Genomic DNA, 13,880 nt, shown 5'->3' with positions numbered 1-13,880 from the left:
AGCTCCCGGCCTACACCAGAGCCATAGCAACGCAGGATCCGAGCCGCGTCTGCAACCTACACCACAGCTCAGGGCAACGCCGGATCGTTAACCCACTGAGCAAGGGCAGGGACCGAACCCACAACCTCATGGTTCCTAGTCGGATTCCTTAACCACTGCGCCACGACGGGAACTCCGAATGTCGGATCTTCAACTCCTACTTTTCAACAGTGATCCTTTCAGTTGGCCAATATTATCCATATTATGCAGATGAAGAATTATGAGACTCAGGCCAAGCGGCTTGCTTCAGGGAATGGAAGAGAATGAATTCAAAGCAGAAATGATTAGACTCTGAAGCTCATACGTGCCTTTAGATGTGACGCTGTCCCTCACTTGTAATGGGACCACAGCGGTAGCAGAGATATGTGCAGGGCAAGCGGAGCACAGTGAGTCATTGGCTGGCATGTTCTCCAGGCAGCTTGCACCTGCATCCGGGGGAAAAATGATGTGATGATGCTTTGTGTCATTTCCTGTATGGCTGGGTCAGGTCATTAAACACAGATACGTGTCATACTCGCCTTGAAACACTGGCATCGAGCACAGATGGCACTTTATATATTTGCCAAATTAATAGAAAAAGAAACACCCGCTTTCTGCTGCAGATCTGCTGTATACTCAACAACAGGTAGCAGATTTTCTATTTTTTATTTCTATTTTTAATTTAATTTTTAGTTTATGGTGGCGTATAGGTGATTTACAGTGTTGTGTTAGTTTCAGGTGTGCAGCACAGTGATTCGGGTATCCATATGCACACATCCACTCTTTTTTCAGATTCTTCTCCCATATAGGTTATTACAGAATATCAAATCCTTCCCTGTGCCGTACAGCAGGTCCTTGTTGATGATCTACTACAGATTTTTTTAAATTAAATAGTAGCTTACAGTTTTAGACTTCGGTTTGAATGCCTTCTTTAAGGCAAGTAGATGTTTTCTCAGCCTGAGCATGATTGAAGAAAAGCAAAGTCAGGGATGGTGGTGCAATGATGTCGAGAGAGCGACAGAAGAGGAGCCGTGGGAAGAGATCCGGTGTGGGGACAATGCAAAAGAGCTTTATGAACACGTGGTGTGTCTGAACCATGAAACAAGTGGCCCTTTCCAGACCTGCTTGCTTTGTTTTGTCCTTTAACGGGTTCTGAACTTAAAATGAAAATAGCTATTTTACCAGCAAACAGGTTTCTTTGGGAGTAGCAAGGGAAATTGCAATTGAGGACGTGCACGTTGTAGCCAAACCCGCAGGCAAGCCCTACAAACAAGGGAGAGGAACCTTAATTTATAGGGAAAGGGAGGATATTGGGAAGGTTGTTTTGAACAAAAGTTCTTCGGAGAAAATTGAGAATTCAGAGCGATTATGGTTTCTCATTGTTGTGTTTCTGGGGTTGTCGATTTCTTATAGGAGAGGCAATGCTTGTCTTTTCCTGTTGGGGCTTATCATGAGTGATTCTTTCCCGCTGATGATTCTTCTAGGAGGCCTTATAATCGACAATCCTTCCTGTAATTTATGTTGATGGTTTGCTTCAGACTCCTCTTCTAGCCTCCCTCCCCCATTTTATTTATTTTTTTTTGATTTTATTTTATTTTATTTTATTTTATTTTTGAGCTATTACCTCCCCCATTTTAGTGACAGTTTCCCTTTGAAGAGAATGGAAGCATTGGCAATATTCACTTTTCTGCTCAGAGACCCCCCCCTCACCTGCCACGAGTTTGGGGATGACCCAAGCAGCTCTGTTTCGGCCCTCAAGCCCTCTTATGGCCTTATCGCCTACGTGCCCTTATTTTGTCCCCTGCAAGGAAAGGAAAGGTCGTGAAATTGGGCAGCACAGGAAATGATAAGAATGAATCAGTCCTATAAAAGTATTAAAATGCAAATCGCTTCTGGTTGACCTTAGAAATTGATGTTATCATATATAGCTCTACAGAAAAAGCACTTTCTGGGTGAAAGGAAACAGTCAATTCCATCCTTCCGTAGACCTTCATGAATTCATCCCTCCTTCGCTCCCTTCAACAATCAAGAAAGGTACTTAAGTGCTCGCTTCCCTTTCTCTCTTGTAAATAAAAAGTCAAGCAGCTGTACTCTCATTTCCTTAATTTTGAGCCAACATAAAAGTGTAGATCCCTGGAGATCCTGTCTTGGCTCAGTGGCTAAGGAACCCGACGAGCATCCATGAGGATGCAGGTTCAATCCCTGGCCTTGCTCAGTGGGTTAAGGATCCGGCATTGCCATGCCCTGTGGTGTAGGTCGCAGTCACGGCTAGGATCCTGTGTTGCTGTGGCCGTGATGTAGGCTGGCAGCTACAGCTCCAATTGCACCCCTAGCCTGGGAACCTCCATGTGCTGTGGGTGTGGCCCTAAAAAGACAAAAAGACACACACACACACAAGTGTAGATCCTTAACAATAGCACATGGAAATGAGAAAAATAAAAAGAACCAGACGCAGCGATAACCATCTACCACATTGCATCTCACTGAGGCTGGACAGATAAAATGGAAAGACAAGTGGCCCCTAGGTCCTCAGTGTCACCCCGCTACTCCTGAGCCCTTAGTGCTGTTAAAAATCGCCCTCGATATTGTCTAAGTCTGAATCTGTAGGGTGCATGTGGGAAAAGCATGCCTGCTACCTTATTTACCCCAAGGCAGAGGTCGTGTTACAACTAATACCCACACTGCCGTAGTCCTGCTATAAGCAACAGCTCACAAGATACCTTCTTCATAAGTTACCTGCATGTGAGCTTAAACATACTTGGGAGTCGAAGAACATTATCCTGTTTCATACCTACATGTTTGTCCTGAAACCAGAATGCCATAGCTCCTGAATAAAATCGGTTTTTAGACCTAGCTTCTCTGATTCCATATCTTTTCACAAGACCTTGCCTCTTCCCAATGATTCCTTTTATAATAGATTTATCCATTTCCTTCTGATGGATGGGTAGAGTTGAGGAATTTAAGGTCGTTTTTGTAACTTTCCAGCCAAGTTTTTCTTCCCTGTTTATCATTTTAGCTGCCCTTGTTACCTACCATGCCTTCCTTGCCCTAGAATATGAGATAAGTTGGTAAAGATATTCAGGCGCTAACTGGACCTCCCGGAGACTACATCGTGTCCTTGTGAAGGCACAGGCTTGTTCTCTGATGCAAAGTGGACACAACGCATATCAGGATGAAACCTGTTATCATCTTGGCCCATAAATAATCTGAAGTATCTGACTAAGGCTGGCCAACTGTACATGGTATATATTGACAGAAGTTATTTTTATGGTTCTATGAGTCAACAGCTTCTGACTCTCTCTTCAGATTAATAACCATCTGTTTTTAAATGGGAACAGAAAACCAGACGTGGGGGAAAGAGTTTATTCTCCTTGGCCTGTCCAGTGACTGGGACACTCAGGTCTCTCTCTTTGTCCTGTTCTTGGTCATGTACCTGGTGACAGTGCTGGGGAACTTGCTCATTGTTCTTCTGATCAGACTGGACAGCCGACTCCATACTCCCATGTATTTCTTTCTCACCAACCTCTCCCTTGTGGACGTCTCTTATGCCACAAACATCGTGCCTCAGATGCTCGTGCACCTGCTTGCCAAACACAAAGGAATCCCGTTCGTGAGCTGTGCAGCCCAGTTGTTTTTCTCCCTGGGCCTGGGTGGGACCGAGTTTGCTCTCCTGGCGGTGATGGCCTATGACCGCTACGTGGCCGTGTGTAACCCCCTGAGATAACGCGGTCATCACGCACGGAGGGTTCTGTACCAGGTTGGCCGTCACGTGCTGGCTCAGCGGCTCTGGCAACTCCCTCGTGCAGACTGCCATCACCTTTCAGTTGCCCATGTGCACAAACAAATGTATTGATCACATAGCCTGTGAACTTCTAGCTGTGGTCAGGCTGGCCTGCGCAGACACGTCCTCCAACGAGGCGGCCATCGCGGTTTCGAGCGTTGTCCTGCTGGTGACACCTTTCTGCTTGGTTCTCGTGTCCTACATCCAGATCGCCTCCACCATCCTGCAGGCCCGGGCCGCAGAGGGGAGAAAGAAAGCCTCCCACACCTGTGCCTCTCACCTCGCGGTGGCTGCCCTGGGCTGCGGCATGGCCATTTTCACTTATATCCAGCCACACTCCAGCCCCTCTGTCCTTCAGGAGAAACTGATCTCTGTCTTCTATGCCATCTTGATGCCTGTGCTGAACCCCATGATTTACAGTCTAAGGAACAAGGAGGTGAAGGGTGCCTGGCAGAAACTACTAGGGCACTTATCTGGATTAACTTCAAAGTTGGCAACTCGATGAATCAAGAGCATCGCCTAGCATAAAGAATTTTGCTTTGGTGTTTTCATACCTCACTTAGTGTACAGGCACCAAACACATTGTCCTGGCAACCAGGAAGGAGATGACACCATGTGTGCGGGTGATATCGAGTAGGAGGCTGAGGAGTTAGGCTGGGGTGTTTAATACAGGGCCATTTTATGTCCTAGCAGCATGCTCGCAGAAATGAAGAACTGGTATAACAGAACTCACATTTTCCTGTTCTCCACTCGTATAGCCTGAGAATATTGGGAAAAAAATATTTTCTGTCTTTTCTTTTTCATTTTCTGTCTTGATTTGTCATACTGCTTGTAATCACGAGTCTATTCATGACTCTGACTTTGGATCATTTGTTCTTACACGGTATAAGATTATTGTGTTTCTACTGGGAACAAAAATATTTTCACATTTTAGACTTACTTAAAATAATGTATGGTGTATATACCCACCTCCAATAGTTGTGTTGTTACTCTCAAGGCCTATTAAAATGCTTTTGTGCTGGAACTACGACATGTGGACATAAAGCCTATGAATCAGTGGAAGAATTAATTGAAGGTTTTCTTTTAAGCTGCTATAACCAAAGCTGTTTTTACACCAAGGTATTATTGGTCAATGAAAAGCTGGATTTCAAGCTCTTCTTGATATTGTACAGTTTGAGAGAAATTTTATTGGATATATAATGGGTATCATTTAAATGTTAAAACGCTCCAATATTTGAAAAATCTATAACCTCCTTTTCTGAGATTTTTAGAAACAAATAAGCATATAAAATATGAAATTATATATATAAGATAAAAGATGTAGTTAAGCTAAGGAAGGACAGATTCCTCTTCTAAAACGAATGTAAAGTAGAACAAATTTAATTTGGCGAATCAGGACCATTCATTCAGCTGTGCAGGTGTCATGTTCTGGTCTCCAGGTAAACACCTTTCCCCATCCCTGCTCCCCCCCATACAACAGGACCCTAGTTGATCTTTGTAAATCTATCTGCTGAGCTTGGAATAGTCTGGAGTAGACTTCACCTCTGAGAAGAAGCCTAAATAAGGTAAAAGAGGGGGAGAAAATGATTGTACAAGGGATGAGGAAAGGGAAAGGGGGGGAAAGAACATAATGGCAGCTTATTGTCTCACCCCTTAAAGACATCTCGAAGTCCTTTCTCTACATCAGCTGATGTGCAATTTTTCCATTTCTGCACATATTATCACACAATCTCCGTGTGCAAGTGGAACCAAAGTTCCACATAATCTAAAGTCCATTCGACGTTTTAAATTTCCCTAAAACTGTCAATATTATCTCTTATGATATAGACAGGCATCCCCAAAGTTGTCAGTGCTGGGGGGCTTGTTGCTAATTCAGAAATATCAGTGGAGGGTCTACTGTGTGTCAGTGGCATGAATAATTCTTGAGAGATGATAGTTAATATGATACAATCCTGATGGGGATATGACTACACAGCGGGGGGTACTGACAAGGAAGCAGTTAAAACGCAGCATAAATGCCGCAGAAAGAATAAGACTTCAGAGGTGATGGAAATCTTCTTTCATGAAAGGACCAGAAAGTGTCTGGATGGGGACCAGAAAAATAAGAACAAGTTATCTAGATGACAAGCAACCTGAGCTTGTCAAGGAGAAACTTGTGCTGAACTGGGAGAGAGCACGGGTGTTCAAAAAGCATTCTGGAGCTATGTTTTTATGGCAGAGAAGATGGAGGAAGCAGGGAGGATGAAGCAGGTGGCAAGGAGGAGGCAGGCCTTGGAGGCCATTGAATTCTAAATTATTTTGGACTTGATCTTGACAGCAACAGGGAGCCAATAAAGATTTTTTTTTATAATGATTTTTATTTTTTCCACTATACCTGATTTACAGTGTTCTGTCAATTTTCTGCTGCACAGCACGGTGACCCAGTCACACATACATGTATACATTCTTTGTCCTCACATTATCATGCTCCACCATAAGTGACCAGACATAGTTTCCAGTGCTACACAGCAGGATCCCATTGCTTATCCATTCCAAAGGTAATAATAGCTTGCATCTATTAACCCCAAATTCCCAGTCCATCCCACTCCCACCCCCTCCCTCTTGGCAACCACAAGTCTGTTCTCCATAACAATGATTTTCTTTTTTGTGGAAAGGTTCATGTGTGCCCTGTATTAGATTCCAGACATAAGCGAAATCATATGGTATTTGTCTTTCTCTTTCTGACTCACTTCACTTAGTATGAGAGTCTCTAGGTCCATCTATGTTGCTGCAAATGGCATTATTTTGTTCTTTTTTATGGCTGTCATCTGTTGAAAAAGACATATGCACCTGCATGTTCATTGTAGCACAATTCACAAGAGCCAAGACATGGAAACAACCTAAATGTCCATCGACAGATGATTGGATTAAGAAGATGTGGTACATATACACAGTGGAATACTGCTCAGCCATAAAAAAGAACAAAATAATGCCATTTGCTGTAAAGATTTTTACAAAACAAAAAGACAACCCACATAATGGGAGAAAATCTTTGCAAGTGAATCAACTGACAAGGGATTAAGCTACAAGATTTATGAACACCTTCTGCAGCTCCATACCAAGAAAACAAACAACCCCATCCAAAAATGGGCTAAACAGACAGTTCTCCAAAGAAGACACACAGATGGCCAAAAAACACATGAAAAGATGTTCAACATCACTCATCATTAGAGAAATGCAAATCAAAACCACAGAATGGCCATCATCAAAAAGTCACAAACAATAAGTGCTGGAGAGGTGTGGAGAAAAAGGAACACCAGTACACTGTGGGTGGGATTGCAAATTGGTGCAACCACTGTGGAAAGCAGTATGGAGATTCCTCAGAAAACTAATCATAGAACTACCACTCGATCCAGCAGTCCCACTCCTGAGCATCTATCCAGAGAAAACCATGACTCGCAAAGATACATGTACTCCGATATTCATTGCAGCACTATCTGCAATAGCCAAGACATGAAAACAACCTAAAATGTCCATTGACAGAGGAGTGGATCCAGAAGATGTGGTACAATGGAATACTACTCAGCCATTAAAAAGAATGAAATACCGGCATTTTTAGCAACATGGATGGACCTAGAAACTATCATGCTAAGTCAAGTCAGCCATACAATGAGACACAAACATCAAATGCTTTCACTGACATGTGGAATCTGGAAAAAGGACAGACTGAACTTCTTTGCAGAACAGATGCTGACTCATAGACATTGAAAAACTTATGGTCTCCAGAGGAGACAGTTTGGGGGGTGGGGGGATGTGCTTGGGCTGTGGGATGGAAATCATTATACAACTACAGATGTGATAAATTTATTTGAGTAATAAAAAAATTTTTTAAAAAATAGACAAGACATGGAAGCAACCTAAATGTCCATCAACAGATGATTGGATTAAGATGTGGTATATGTACACAGTAGAATACTGCTCAGCCATAAAAAAGAACAAAACAATGCCATTTGCTGTAACTATTTTTAAGAAGGAGCATGGATTAATAAAATTTACCTTTTTGAACGATCACTCTGGAAATCAGTCAGAGGAAGAGAAGGCTGAAGACAAGGAGACCCTCTGGGGGCTGCCCCAGTGCTACTACTGAGGCATTAGGGGACTCTGAGTTAAGATAATGGCAATGAGCAAAGGGAAAAATCAAGTCACAGGATTTAGAAAAGATTTCAGAGGAACGTTCCATCTTTTCCAAGATTAAAAATTCCCTTGTGGATCCCATTTCTCCTCAAAAATGCCACAATTCTGTTTGGGTATCCTGCCAGCTGTAGAGTAAACCTCACAGTTTATCACCATGACCATACCTTAAATGACATGGTAGGAGGAAAAGAGGAGAAGGAAATTAGTAGGCAATAGAAATATAGTATACATATGGCACTTCAAAGAGGAAACCATGTGAAGACCCTGTATCCTCATTTCTGTGGCTGGTCACAGTGTGACTTTTCTGTAACACCCACCCCATGGGCCCTTCACCCTTGCCCAGTTCCTCAGCTTGTCTGGGTTCACCTGAAGCATTATCGTCACCATCCTTTCACAGCAAACAGAACTGTTGAGAGTGCACTTTATGTATGTATAAACAGAGAAGTATAATCATATATTCCCTATGTCAAGTTTCTTTTCTTTCTTTCTTTTTTTTTTTTTTGTCTTTTTGCCATTTCTTGGGCTGCTCTCGTGGCATATGGGGGTTCCCAGACTAGGGGTCTAATCGGAGCTGTAGCTGCCAGCTTACACCACAGCCACAGCAATGCGGGATCCTTAACCCATTGAGCAAGGCCAGGGGTGGAACCCGCAGCCTCATGGTTCCTGGTCAGATTTGTTAACCACTGCGCCACAACGGGAACTCCTCAAGTTTCTAGGTTTATCCTTTTCATGACATAGGCTCTCTTAAATACTGTCTCGTCTCACTAAATTAAATTCTCAATAAATTATTTAACCCCCTTAGAAATAACAGACATCTCTAATTAGTAGTTGCTTGTGAAATACATTCCCAATATAAGGGAGAAAATTATTGTTCGGTGTAGGGGAAGAATAAGATGATGTTCTAAACAATAAAGTCATCAAATACGCCTTTAGAAAGTTGGACACTGAAAAATATTTGAGAATAATATCATGTCCATGATATAATAACCATAAAAACAATCACTGAGGTTTTCTGAAAAGAAAATTCCAACACTTTTAAAACTTAAAATTTGTTCAAATAAGAATCCAAATAAATTCCATCCATTGTAATTGTCTACTATGTCTCCGAAGAACCATTTAGGCTATAATTTCACCCTCAATTTTATTTCTTTTCTCTTGAAATTATATTTGAATAAAATAGGATTGTTCGTCCCAGTTGATTTCTATGTATCTGATTTTTTGAACAACATCCTGTCAGTGTAGTTTTGAGCGTTCCACTGACCCTGTGTCTCCTGATAGATGTAGAGGCTTGATCAGATTTAAGTGTGCTTTAGTCTTCTGACAAGAATATTTTCTAGAAGGTGGCATATACTTCTATAAAAAGGTATACAGTGTTTGCTTTCTTTTTTCTAGGGTTTATTGCAGTTATTAATTTCCAAGCTCAGAGTTTCTCAGTAGCAAAAAATGTCCATTGACATTTTGGGCTGGACAATTCTTTCTTCTGGGGCTATTCAGTGCATTGTAGGATGTTTTGCAATATTCCTAACTTCTTCCCACTGGATGGAAGTTGCATTCCTCTCCACTGTCTCCAATTTTGATCATTAGAAAAGTCTCCCGACATCATTAAATGTTCCCTGGGATGGCAAAATTACCCCTGGTAGAAAACTACTGGCCCAGCTTCATTTATTTATTAGTGATTTCAAGGAGGTAATATTCCACCATATCTTTATCTTTATTATCTGGCAGAGTCTCAGAGAACTCTGGGACAACATTAAATGCACCAACATCCATATTATAGGGGTGCCAGAAGGAGAAGAGAGAGAGAAGGGGACAGAAAAAAATATTCCAAGAGATAATAGCTGAAAAGTTCCCTAACATGGGAAAGGAATCACTCACTCAAATCCAGGAAGAACAACGAGTACCATATAAAATAAACCCAAGGGGGAACACCCCGAGACACATATTAATCAAACTGACCAAAATTAAAGACAAAGAGAAAATCTTGAAAGCAGCTAGGGGAAAGAAACAAATAACATACAAGGGAACCCCGATAAGGTTATCGGCAGATTTTTCAGCAGAAACTCTGCAGGCCAGAAGGGAGTGGCATGAGATACTTAACGTGATGAAAGGAAAACACCTCCAACCAAGATGACTCTACCCAGCAAGGCTCTCATTCAGATTTGAAGGAGAAATCAAACAAAACCTTCACAGAGAAGCAAAAGCTGAGAGAATTCAGCAGCACTAAACCAGCCCTACAACAAATACTAAAGGAACTTCTCTAGGCAGAAAAGAACAAGAGAAGAAGGAAAGAAAAAAGAGCAACAAAAACAAATCCAAAGCAATGAATAACACGGCAGTAAGAACATACATATCAATAATTACCTTAAATGTGAATGGACTAAACGCCGCACCCAAAAGACAGAGACTGGCGGAATGGATACAAAAACAAGATCCATATATATATATATGCTGTCTTCAAGAGACCCACTTCACTTCTAGGGACACATACAAATTGAAAGTGAGAGGATGGAAGAAAGTACTCCATGCAAACGGGGATCAAAAGAAAGCTGAAGTAGCAATACTCATATCGGACAAAATAGACTTTAAAATGAAGGCTATTTTAAGGGACAAAGAAGGTCATTACATAATGATCAAAGGATCAATCCAAGAAGATATAACAATTTTAAATATCTACGCACCCAACATAGGTTCACAATATATAAGGTAACTGCTAACAACCTTAAAAGGACAAATCAACAATAACACAATCATAGTGGGGGACTTTAACACCCCACTTACAGCAATGGACAGATCAACCAGACAGAAAATCAATAAGGAAACACAGGCCCTGAATGATGGCATATGTTTATAAATAGAAACTTCTTCCTCACAGCTATTTCAGCTTTCTGAGTCAGAGTTCATTAGGAGGGGCTGGATAATTTTTTTTTTACCTTTTTTCTCTCTTTTTTTTTTACCATCTTTTTCACACAACTGTATTAAAGGTTTTTTTTTTAATCCTTATGAATTCATCAATTTAAGCTTATTTGAAATATTAATTCATTGCAGTTACATTCTTATTGATGTTCAAATTGTCCCATATTTCCTGAAGGGGTGAGTCTATTTTTATTTTCTTCTGCTATTGTAACATATCATCACAAATTTTGTGGCTTAAAAGCTTCTGAAGATCATAAGTCTGAAAGAAGCTTCATGGACAAAATCTCTGTGTCCACAGGCTGCATTTTTGTTGGCGGGCTAGGGAAGAATCAGGTTTCTTGCTTCCCAGCTTCCCAAGGCAGCCTTCATTCCTTGGCTCATGGCTCCTTTCACCTTGAAGGCCAGCAGCACAGCATCTTAAACCCTCTCAATGCTGATTCTCTGCTTCCATCATCATACCTTTTCTCTTTTGACTCTGATCCTCTCGACTTGCTCTTATAAGAACCCTGGTGATTGAAACGAAATCACAAAGATCGTCCAGGATAATGTCCCCATTTTAAGATCCTTAATATAAATGCACGTGCAAGTTCCTTTTAACATGTAAGGTAGAATATCCACAAGTTATGCGTGTTAGGACCTACACATCTTTAGAGACATATTACTCTATCAAAGAGCCTAATAAAATTGGCTATGTAGGTCCCCCCTCCACACACATAGTCTTCTATAGCTTCCTTACATTCTGGTGAGTACAGTGTTACAGTCCTATCTTTTACATTCCCTGCCTTAATAATGGGAATTATACCTCTAAGATGCTCTGGTACCTTTTGGTGGCAATTGGTATTTAGAGACCACAGTCTGAGTGCTGTGTCCTCCTGGAGGTTTAGGGTTGGTTCTGCTGTTGGCAAAATGGATGGCCAGTAATGGTAGTAAATGAATGAGGCTTGGCTAGATGGAGTCAAAGTTGTTGCCCTCATGGAGAATCACCATCTTTGCTGCCATAATTACTGGTGTGCTTGGGAAGTGAGGCTGAGTGACCTCTAAAGCCAGGATTGTTGCCCACATGAAAACTGGGAACTTTCTTTGTCATGAGCAATCACACAGGACACCCATGAATTTACTCCTATTTCTTATCTAAAGCTCTATGGTCACAGTCCTGTAAAATTCATCTTTATGTCCTGCTAAAAGATTAGGCATGGTTTAAATCAGTGCCGATCCTGGCACTGATCATTTTCCTTCCAGGCAAAGTGATGGTGAACGGTGTTGTTTAAAATTCTTCCCTTTAGGAGAAACCCTTTCTCCACGGTTTTCTCAGGGTCACCCACATCTTGTCCGTTAAGAAGGCCTAGTGATTCCTAGGAATACGTAATTGTGTGTTGAAGTCTCAGTGGCAGGGTGGGAGGAGTAGACATAGTGTGAATATAAGACAACTGTGTGTGACAGTTCCTTGGGTCTTCAGAAACTTCTCCGCCTGGTCCCATATATACTATATTAATATATGTTCCTCTAAGCAGGCTTTAATGTACAGCTCTGGGTGCATGGTGACCTGGTTTCTGATGGACAGGAATTCAGTTACAACTATGACCCAGCAGCAAACAAGAGATGTTTTTCAAAAGAACAGATGTCTTCCTGAAGAAGCGGTTTTTTTTTTTTTTTCCTCTAAAACCCTATAGGCCACCACTTTAATTCTCCAATCCAAGATTCCCAAAGGCTCTGTTTAGCATTTCAGTCTGTTGTAGAAACTTCAAGTGCCAATGGAAATGTGGGGCTTTAACGGCCAAGTAGCAGAACAGTTCGTACTGCAGATGTAGCACCTGGAGAGTTTTCTCTTGCTTTAAGCTCCAGTGGGAGCTGGCATGCAGGCACCTTGGATCAAGAGCAAACCCATTTCTAAGCCAACGGGATCTTCGATCTGGATAATTTTCTTTGGTCTGGTCTGTTAATGGTAAAGCCCAGATGCTGCTACTGCTTTCTTCTCCCAACATGGCAATGGAAGTAGGAAGTGATGAAGCTAAATGCTCTCCAACATTTAATCATGAGCATGATTTCAGACTTTCTTCCACGGGGTTTGGATATTCTAAATATCTCTCTTATATGGTAGATTTCTGAAAAAATATGTGCCCTCAACTGTAGCCTGACTAGGTCAAAATCCAATGCATGAGGCAGAGCCTAGCTAGTTGGTCATCAATTTCAGTTCCTTTTCTTCCTGGTACACAATTAGGCTAATTGTGATCCTCTCCCACAAGGCAAATTGTCACTACTTTTTCCTCAGTTCCTCAGTTCCTAGACTGCTGATGGAAGGTGAGGGTTCATTCTCTGCTGTCCTCATTCTATTTCAATCTGACACATCCTTTGTCCCAGTGTTTCAGAGCTGGTCTTCCCATTCCTCAGATGACTCGTGATCTACACCTAGAAGATCTCCTACCTCATGGAAATTCCAGAGCTAGAAATTTGTTTTTGTTGCTTTATTTGTTTGTTTCTGTTCCCTCTCATCAGCAGCAGGTCTTCTTCTGTCTCTGAGAAAAACAGGATTTGCTGCCCTTACCCCAGTGGTTTCATGCCTTTGTTCCATAACAGAGGCAGACATGGTGGGGGGGTGGGTTTTCCGCTTACGGCAGCAGCTGTGGCTGCCTTCACCTAAGACCTGCACTCCAAAGGATTTCTCTGGTTTCTCAACCTCCTCCAAACATTCCTGAGGACTGTGAGAAGTATAGGAGACAACTCTGAGAACTCGTGTGAATTCCTCTTCTCTCTGTGGCTCCTAGCCATTGAGTGCCCATAGTTCTCTCTCTTTCAGTCTTTAACGATCTGATGCAGCAATTTTTACAGGCAAGTATGGTGGCCTCATATTCTTCCCACACTCATGTTAAGTCAGAACTCACATCCCTGGCTCTTTACAGGTATTTATCTTTCATGAGATCTCGTTTTAGTTGCGTTCCCTGCAACACCAGCTTTATGATGATTTCAATATAGCTATGATTTGATGATTACAATATTG

The 13,880-nt window shown here is 41.8% G+C and overlaps 1 protein-coding gene across 1 annotated transcript; it reads left to right on the top strand.

Moving 5' to 3' along the window:
- The first annotated feature begins 3,346 nt into the window (after positions 1 to 3,346).
- LOC125117761 (olfactory receptor-like protein OLF3) lies at positions 3,347 to 4,304 on the top strand. Its single transcript, XM_047763850.1, is given in 2 exon segments — positions 3,347 to 3,739; positions 3,741 to 4,304. Coding segments are annotated over 2 exon segments (957 nt in total).
- The last annotated feature ends 9,576 nt before the right edge of the window (positions 4,305 to 13,880 follow it).

Source organism: Phacochoerus africanus, chromosome 16, assembly GCF_016906955.1.
Source record: "Phacochoerus africanus isolate WHEZ1 chromosome 16, ROS_Pafr_v1, whole genome shotgun sequence".
Taxonomy (NCBI): domain Eukaryota; kingdom Metazoa; phylum Chordata; class Mammalia; order Artiodactyla; family Suidae; genus Phacochoerus; species Phacochoerus africanus.
This window is presented reverse-complemented; position numbering and strand designations above follow the sequence as displayed.